This window comes from Mustela lutreola, chromosome 8 (genome assembly GCF_030435805.1).
Source record: "Mustela lutreola isolate mMusLut2 chromosome 8, mMusLut2.pri, whole genome shotgun sequence".
NCBI lineage: Eukaryota > Metazoa > Chordata > Mammalia > Carnivora > Mustelidae > Mustela > Mustela lutreola.
Genome location: NC_081297.1, coordinates 96,051,557 through 96,060,776, shown reverse-complemented (window position 1 = coordinate 96,060,776; position 9,220 = coordinate 96,051,557). Strand labels below are relative to the sequence as shown.

The 9,220-nt window shown below is 49.3% G+C and overlaps 1 protein-coding gene across 4 annotated transcripts in view; it reads left to right on the top strand.

The window, feature by feature from the left end:
• The first annotated feature begins 1,618 nt into the window (after window positions 1–1,618).
• The window catches only part of ETV6 (ETS variant transcription factor 6), a 236,070-nt gene continuing 228,468 nt past the window's right edge, over window positions 1,619–9,220 (top strand). For 2 of the 4 annotated variants that reach the window (XM_059186079.1, XM_059186078.1), the window contains exon 1: window positions 1,624–2,189. In XM_059186079.1, coding sequence (XP_059042062.1) covers window positions 2,157–2,189 — 33 coding nt within the window. In that variant the 5' untranslated portion in view covers window positions 1,624–2,156. Of the gene's footprint in view, window positions 2,190–9,220 lie in introns of all 4 variants that reach the window. The other 2 variants (XM_059186081.1, XM_059186082.1) reach the window with 2 other exon arrangements.

Below are 9,220 nucleotides of genomic sequence, written 5' to 3'. Positions count from 1 at the left end.
AGATAGATAATTGCTGGGGGAGGGTGCGTCGGGTGTGTGTGAAGGATAGAAGTGGGTGGCAGGTGATCGAAGGCAGAGGAGTCGGTGTGGACATGCAGTCTCTTGGGGAAGATAGGACTACGGGTGACAAAAACTGTTAAGATCCCTGGAAGCTCACAAAACCCCGTAATTCCCATCTTTCCAGCAATAGGACTCTTTTTCACTCTAACCCCTTTTAATCAGTTCTGGTTCAGAATTTCCCGATGAGTGCATGAAGAGATCTGAACACGTTTTATAATGTGGAGAGTTGAAGATAAATGAGTAGGAAAAAATCTGTAGGGTAGGGATCTGGGAAATCCGTCCTGTTTTACACGTAGATATACACACATTAGGTACATCTCTGTAATTGTATATTTGTGATATAACACACATCCACACACTAAACCCCTGTGTGTATCAGAAGCGCTTAGAATTTAAAACGTAATTATGTTCTCAGTGTTTCGCAGCAGCCACTTCAGAGCATTTTAAGAGACTGTGAATGACAATAAAAATAACAGTGATCAGACCACATGTGCTCAAGGCTAGAACCCTCAGCCCCGCCGGCTTTTACTTCCCCTCGGTTGTTTTTCCAGCCAAATATTCCTCCCCTGGCAGCACCCCAGGGTCATCCCACCGGCCAATGACGGTTTCAGAGACGCGGTCCCTGGGAGTGGGGATTCTGTTCAGGAACACGTCCTGTCAACTTCGCCGTTGAGTCACCTCTTTCGGTTGGTGGCGGCCGCTATTTCTTTAAATGGACAGCGGATTTCGAAACGGCAGGAAGGGGGGGGGGTTGTCAGGAAAAGGAACTCAACCGCCTTTGCTAGAACTGCCTCGCAGCCTTCCCTTCCCCAGCACGCGTGCTCGGCTGGGGCAGCGCCCGCGGCGGCCGCTTCATCCCCCCCCCCCCCCCGCGGGCACGCGCGGCGCCTGCACTTCCCCGGGCGCCCACCGGCGCGGGGAATCCCCCCACGCCCGCCGTCCCCCGCGTCTGCGGCGCGGCCGCCCGGCTTTGTCTGCGGCGGCGTCGCGCTCGGGCGCTCGCGCTCTCCCACATTTCCCCGTGTGCAGCCTGTAACCCGATCTCCCATTTCCTGGTGGATTCTCTTAAAGAGGCAGCGGTCGAGAAGCAGAACAAAGGCTATTGTTTTATTTCCTCCTCGGGGTTCCGCGTCCTGACCGGAATGCCCCTTCCTAGATGCTGATTCTCTTCGCCTCTGCGCTCGGGCAGGCGGGCGGGGTGTGTGTGTGTGGGGGAGAGCCCGGCTGCATTTCGGTGTCTCTAAGGGACGGAGCCGGGGACGGTGGGAGGCGTTTCACGAAAACCCGTCTGGTGGTTCCTGGGGCCCCAGCGTAACGTTTTTTCCCAACGTGTCTCCCTAGAGCGGGCGATCGCCCGGCGGCGCCCGGACAGCCCGACTCCCCGGCCGGCGGAGGGGCTCGCGGCGGGCGCGCGTGGGCCGCGCCGCTGGTGGCGGGGCGGGCGCGGGCTGTGGGGGGGGCGCGCTGCGCCGCGCGCTCCGCCGGCGGCCGCGGCCTCGCGCGGCCCCGCTCCCTCGGCTTCCCTCCGCCGCCGCCGCCCCTCCCCCCGCCCGGCTTTTATTTCCCCGATGCCGGCCTGTAACCCGAGCTTTTATTTCCTGGTGGCTCCTTTAAGAGGCAGAGCTCAGTGCTGGGAATTCACGTCAGTTTCTGCACTGAAACTCTCAAGATCAATGAGCAAAGAGCTTTCTCAGTTCTGCCTTTCAGTTTCTCTCTTCCAGGAAGGAAAACATTCGAGAGAGCGAGGGAGAGCGGCGGGAGGGCAGGGGGCGGGGGCGCCGGCCGCGGGTGGGAGGAGAGAGCGGGAGGCCGGCCGGGCTGCGCCCCGGGTCGCCGCGCCGCGCCGCGACCTGCAGACCCCGCCGCCGCGCTCGGGGCCCGGCTCCCACGCCCCCGCCGCCCCGCGCACCCAACTCCGCCGGCCGCCCCGCCCCGCCCCGCGCGCTCGCAGACCCCCGGGGCGGCTGCCGGGAGAGATGCTGCAAGAAACTTCTTAAATGACCGCGTCCGGCTGGCCGTGGAGCGCTTCTGGGTTGGGGAGAGGAAAGGAAAGTGGAAAAAAACTGAGAACTTCCTGATCTCTCTCGCTGTGAGACATGTCTGAGACTCCTGCTCAGTGTAGCATTAAGGTAAAGATCTTCTCCCCCTCCCTCTCTGTGCTCGAAAACCTTGAGCTGCACCGGCCGGGGCACTCGGGCTGGGCTCCTCCGAGGGGGCTGTGGCAGTTGCTCCGGTCGCGGGGAATTATTTGGGGGGCGCCGGGGAAGGAGATGCAGCTCACGACGGCGGCTGTACCCTTTGGTGTAACCTTGCTGCTCCCCCCGCCGAGCCCCCTCTCGGCTCCTTGCCCCCCTCCCCATCCCCTTTCTTTTTGACAATTAAGTGCCCGTCACAATTGGCCAGGAGGAACCCGAGTGGTCTTTGGAACTGTAAAACACCCCCGTAATTAGTGCGCTTTTTGTAAAAAAAAAAAAAAAAAAAAAAAAAAAAAAGGAAAGAAAGAAAGAAAGAAAGAAAATCCTGCTCCTACTCCTACTCCCGACATGTGACTGAAATGTAACTTTTGTTCCCGAGGGGTGGTCTCCTTAAGAAAAAAAAAAAAAAAAGTTCTTCAACCCCCGTTGGGGATGCAATCCCCCCCACCCCAAGGACTGCCTGGGTCAGATCAGACTGGATTTTTTCCCCTCCTCTGATTGTACTTGCAACCACTGTCGGAGAGACAGTCCTGGTGTCAGCTTTTACTGGGCATTTGCACAATGAATTTCTCTCTTTCTTTTTTAAACCGAGGTAAATAAGTTGTCGAATGGTTATTTTACTCCCATGCATGTGAAAGTTGAATAATCCCAAAGTAGAAAACTCCTGTGATGCAGAGGGACAGAGAGAATTATCTAAGTGACCAGACAAAATGACCTTCCCTGTTTGACAGTGCAGAGGATATCGAAGAGTAGAAACCTCCCGGCTTTCTGGCGGTGTTTTGCAGTATTGTAAATGCAGGATGGTGGATGTTTGCAAACACCGTACTTGGCTTCCAAGTAGTCGTGTGTATATGTCTATATGTGTGTGTCTATAGAACTGGTGGTGCTGTGGTTTGTTGTTTCTAAAAAGTTGTAAAGTTTGCCACCGTGAGGAGGCAGGGTGATTTGTCCATTTCCCCCAATTATTTTTCCCATGGCTGCATTTATTGTGCACTTTGTTCATTTCACTGTTCCATCAGTCCCCAGGTGGAAAAGCGTTCTGCTTCTGTGAGAGGCTGAAGCCACTGAAGTTTGTTTGTTTTCGGCTTGGCCCATTTAATATGGGCTCATTGCATGGACGCTGCAGAAACAATGAACAAATAACCTATTTTCCTCATCTCAGGGGAATTAGAGGAACCTTTCCTGTTTCAACACTGCTTTTCCAATAGGATCTGTTGAAGGGAAACAGTATTTCATTAGATTTGCTTACTAGTTTTCATAATTAGTCTCAGGTTTTGGTGTTTCTCATCAGGTGAGATTTTTGTGGATTTTCGTGTAAAGATAGTGTGAACTAAAAAAGTGAGTTGGGTTTCTTTGTTTTTGCCTCACAAAAATGCCCAGTGGCACTTTGGGGCTTCTGTGTTTGTAGATACCCGGGAGGCAGCAGAATGTCTCTGGCTGTGGTGGGGGGAAGGGGGAGCGTCACAGTAGATAACTTAAAGGTAGTTGGATACTTCAAAACTAGTTTCTGTTGCTGTATAAATTAGATTCTACAATGAGCACGGTATGGATAATCTAATTTGACACTTCATAACACAAACGGAGGTAACTAAATAATAGGGTATTAAATCAGTAAATTGTATTTAGTTTGATAGCAATAAATTCCACATCAGGAATTTATTGGCTGAAATTTTTGGCTGAAAACAAACAAAAAGCAATTCTCTCTGTGACTTTTCTTGATACCTCTCTTAAAGAGAAGGTATGTCCCCACTGTTCTGATGGGCTTATTTCTTGTTTGCTGCAGGCAGAAGTGCTACTAAGTGGCTCATTTCATCCTACTCTAGTGGGAAGAGTTCAGCAGCCCCTTTTCTTACACAGACATATGAAATCACTCTCCAAACCCAGACAGAACACTGTCCTAAATGTGACATAAAAATTGCAGCCACAGTTTGCTTATCATTTTTTGCCTTATTGCTTATCCTTTCAGTTTTTTTTTTTTTTTTTTTAGGTGCCTCTTTTCATGACTGTGTATTTCTATGTAATTAAAATAGATTGAATACTCTTCACGAGTAACAAAAGTATCACTTTTATTTGAATGGCTCTTCACGGAGCCAGTATGTGACGGTTGGCTTAGATTGTGTGTATGTTCAGGGGCACACACGTGAAGTGTGTTTTTTCCAAAGAGTTTGTTGAATTCACGGTGTTCCGATAATAAGTGCTGCAGATCAAGGACTTGGGATTATTCCGGGTCATCTGAAAATGTTCTGGTGATGTGTGCCGTGTTTCATTTAGTCCTTGAATGTGGTACAGTGACTGCATAATAAAAAATGTTTGCTGGTAACCCACAAGCAAGAACGGGGATGGCTTCTAGAGTCCAGTAAACAATAACTTTTCTGTGGAGCAGAGAAGGAATGTCAGAAGCTTTCAAGGATGAGCTGACGAGTCTGATGTATCGAAGACATGTGATGCGGAAGGCTCCCCCTGTGTGGAGAGATTTCCCTCACTCCTCTGCTCCACTCCTGAAACCGTCCTCGCTTGCTCCCATTCCTTACAAGCAGCTGGTGTGATGGAGCACGGAGGAGCCTGACCAGAGGCAGCCACAGAGGGAAGCGACTTGGTTGCCTTCTGAGCAGTGTCTGTTCTTCTAGAAAAGCCTAGTGTACAATTTAGGTGCAGCTTCCAAGGTGAAAGTTTTTGAATCAGTCAATCCGTGACGCCTTTGTGTGTATCGTTCCCCCGGTGATGGTTGACATCGAATGCCTGATAAGCACTTTTCATATTTCTTTTGCGCTTCGTAGGCATCTTTTCATCACCGAAGAGAAGGGAATATCAGACACACATTGTACACAGAAGACAGGTCGACTAGCCCAAGGTTACCCAAACTGGCAGGGAGCCCCACCGTTTCTGTACTGGGCTGCCCCGTGTGTGTACCGACATCTCTCATCTGAGAGTTTAAATGCCTCCTTTTGCTGACCAGGGAGGTGGCTCAAATGTAAGGACAGGGATAACCGATTGTATAAAAAAAAACTAAAAAATTTTTTTCAGAGGACTGAGAGGCTGACTGTGCAGGTCATGGGAGAAAGGAGGAGGCTGTCCTTTCCATTATCGGCCTTCACCTTCAAGTCACCTGTTTGGTTTTAAGTTCAGCCGACTTGCTGTGGAAAGTGGTGATGGCCCAGCCAACACAGTCCTTTGCTTCTTGGCGTGGTGCTTTAGTAAGGGTTGTCCAGGTTACCAGACCTGGTGGCCTACCTGTCCCTTCCCCCTTTCCCTGCCCTCCCTGTGCCTTTATTCTCCAGGATAGTTGGCTTTCTCAGCAGAAAGAAATCTCTTTTTATTTTGCTACTAACTGGGACACTCCAGGTCTTCCCTACTGGACTCTGAGCTCCTTGGGTTTAGCGATGGTTATCTGTGTGTCCCAGTACCTAGCCTGGCAGCTGGCACAGAACTGTTTCTCAGTAATGTTTGCTGATTTGAAGCAAGGCATGGGAGGAGGTCAGCGCCCTTTCCTCTGTCTGTCCCTGTGTACCAGGAGGTGACTTAACACTTTTCATCTGTTAGCTTCTGTGAAGTCTTTAATAGGGCCATGCTTCTGTCTCAGGGAGGCCTAGAGCACTCTCTGGATGTTTGTCCAAAAATGGTTATAAGTTGGTATGATGATACTATTTTTATTATTTTGATAAAATTTTTTTAAAAAAGCTTGTGTATCAAAACAGATAAGGCAATTGAGTAAAAGATGACAAAGGGCCTTAAGAATCACTTGGGAAGACTCAGATTAGCGGGCTTTCTGGTTTTCCCCAGTTTCTTGGACAACTGAACTGGGGAACTTATTTAGGCTCTCAGAACAGAGACCTCAGAGATCACCTGGGCCAGCTTGTATTTTTATAGAGAGAAGGTCCAGAGAAGGGAATGGCTTGCTTCAGCTAATTGGCGACCCAGCCAGCTTTAGAGCAACACAAGCCTCGTTCTCAGCCCCCTGCACTGCCTTTCCTGGGTCCATGGTGCATCCCTATAAAAGGCCAAGGAAATTCGATACAATAGACTGCACTCTCTCTGGCACTTCCTAGCTTGGTCCATTTTAATCCCAAGCCAGCTGGTATGAGGGCACGGAGGTATGTGCCAAGGAAGATGTGTGTGGGGGGAGCACTGGGCCCAGTGGGTATATTGTTGGATGTGAGAAGAGGAAGTAGTAGGAGTAGGGGATCAGGGAAGAAGGGCTTGACGGACTTGGATTTGTACCACTCTTTGCAACAATAGTCTTTTTTATTGTAAAAAACACACAACATGAAATTTACTATCTTAACCGTTGCGAAGCATGCAGTCCTGTGGTGATAAGTGTATTCACACTGTTGTGCAACAGATCTCTAGAACTTTTTCATCCTGCAGCTCGGAAACTCTGTACCCACTGCACACTAATTTCCCTTCTCCCCTCCTGCCGGCCTCCGTCGCCTCCGCTCTATTTTCTGTTTCTACGGTTTTGACCACTTAGGATACTTTATGTAAGTGGAATCCTATAGTCTTGTTCCTTTGGTAATTGTAACATCCGGGAGGTTCCCCTGCATCGTGGAATGGGATAGGATTTCTGTCTTGCTTTAAGGCTGCATACTATTCTGTTTTACATGTATGCCACATTTTTTTTTTAATCCATTCATCTGTTGGAGATTTCATTGCTTCCATCTCATGGCTGTTGGGAATAAAGCTGTGGTGGGCGTAGATGTGCCATGATCTTTTCAAGATCCTGCTGTGAGCCCTTTGGAGGTACGGCCAAAGACAGGGTGGGTGGGATGCAGCAACTCTTTTTTATAGCCTGTGAGCAGTCTGGTACCTCTGCTTTGAACCGAGGGTACTGAGCCTGTTATCGGGGTCCTTTTCCGAGGAAATCTTGAGTGGGCCGTAGGCTCTTTTCTCCAGGGGCGGCCAAACGTATACCCTAATTTGTGTGTAGTAAGCTTCCTGTCCCAAACAGCTAAAAACGTGACAGCTGCTCCTAGAGAAGTAGCTGACTTCCTTCACATGGGTCAGCGGAGGGAAGAAGGAGCCCAAGTGTGGGTACCAGAGGAAGACAGAGCTGAAAGAAAGTCTGTGCATCTCAGTTAAGCTGTGTTTACTTTACTTTACTGGGGAAGGTAAAGGGCGAGGAGGCACAGGGTTGTTGGGAGTAACTGGGGGGAAGAGCAGTTTCGTTTTATTACCCATTTTTAAAAAGTTGCCCTTTGGTGTGGTTCTCCCAGCTGAGTGGCTCAGTGTTAAATGAAGCCCCCTAGGGTTCAAGGTATACAGACGGCATATTTTTCCCTGTGAATGCTACTTTAGAGAAAAGACTGGAGTTTGTTTTCAGGCAGAGTCCGGCACTGCTGTATTTGTTGTTAGACGTGTGTAAGACACCAATCTCTGTGTGTATTTGTTGAATAGAATGAGTGTGAGTGTACTCAGGGTTCCCACGCCAGGAGAGGCCCCACTTAAAGACCGTTCCCTGCCAAACCTAGTATTTGGGGGCGAGAAAGACTAGACAGGGCGAGAAGTTAGAATTATAGCCTATTAAACAACCAACACATTTTGATTTATTTCTGAACATACAGGAACCAGACTGATGAAGTGTGGCTTGCCGGGCTGTCTCAGGATGAGCCCCAATGAAGAGGCAGAAATGACTTGTGTCCCACATCATCTGCTGGTTAGAAATGAGTGCTACCGCTTGCCCGAAACTGTTCCCTCAGTGTCAAAATATTACTACGAATATATTATTTGCTCTGTTAATTTGCTTGATAAACCTTTCTTCTCAGATAGTGAAAATGTACAATTCAGTGTGGTCTTTCTCTAAATGATCTGGAATTTTCAGACTGTGGGGAAACGGTGGGAGGGGCTGAATAAGGAAGGCATTAGCCCAAGTTCGTGACGTGAGGACTCCCAAAGGAGCAGAGCTGCCTCTCCGTCCTGTGGACTATGTTTATGGAAAACTGTAACACTTGCATTTTGGAGCTTTCCTGATTCTGGGTAACTAAAGGGGTTCGTCAGTTGTTCTAGTGGTCATTGCTCCTACGTTTTCTCCCCTTCTTCTGCTTCCTCCTCCTCTCCCACCTTCTCTATCACCACCACCACCACCACCACCACCACCACCACCGTCACATGTGGAATACGACTGGCTGCTGGTGTGTGTGTGTGGTGTTCGATCTACGTTATCTTCCTTACTCTTCACAATTTTCTCAGAGATGCTCTTTTTCTCCCTATTTTACAAATGAGGATCCTGAAGTCCAGAGTGTTTGAGTGACATTGGCCTAAGATCTCAGATGCCATACGTGGCCAAGCTAAGGCCTACCATTCCAGAGCGTTCTCCATGACAGTGTTCTTGGGTACGGCCATCTTTGTGAAGAAAATTAGGAAAATGATGTGACATGAGATGGTGGAGCCTCCCATGAGCCAGGGTGAGAGGCACAAATAGGGCAGCAAAAATGTTTCCTTCCTGTTCTGGGTCTCCCTGAAGGTGGATTGTTCCTTGCTCTTCCTCTCACGGAGCCAGATGGCCACACCACACAACCCAGTGTCCAGATCTTCCATCTTTCTTCCAATCTCTGGTATTCTCTAGTGATCTTCTATCTTTTGATAGGTCTCATTGAAAAGGCCCTCCATGTTCTCAGAAACCTTTCCTTTCCCTCTCTGCCTTTTTCTTCTTTCCCTGGCACCTAATTATGCCTTCATTCCATGGGTGACAGGTTGCACTGTGTCCTCTCATCCTGCCCAGTCTCAGCCTCTGGGTTAGTCACCTCTGTCTGCATCACTCCCTGCTCAGTCTCTTTTTTTTCTCCACAGCTTCCCCCCCCCCCCCCGCCCCGAAACTTCTTACACAAACCATCAACATCAGGTTTTTCTTTCTTTCTTTTTTTTTTTCAAAGATTTTATTTATTTATCCGACAGAGAGAGAGATCACAAGTAGGCAGAGAGGCAGGCAGAGAAGGGGTGGAAGCAGGCTCCCTGCTGAGCAGAGAGCCCAA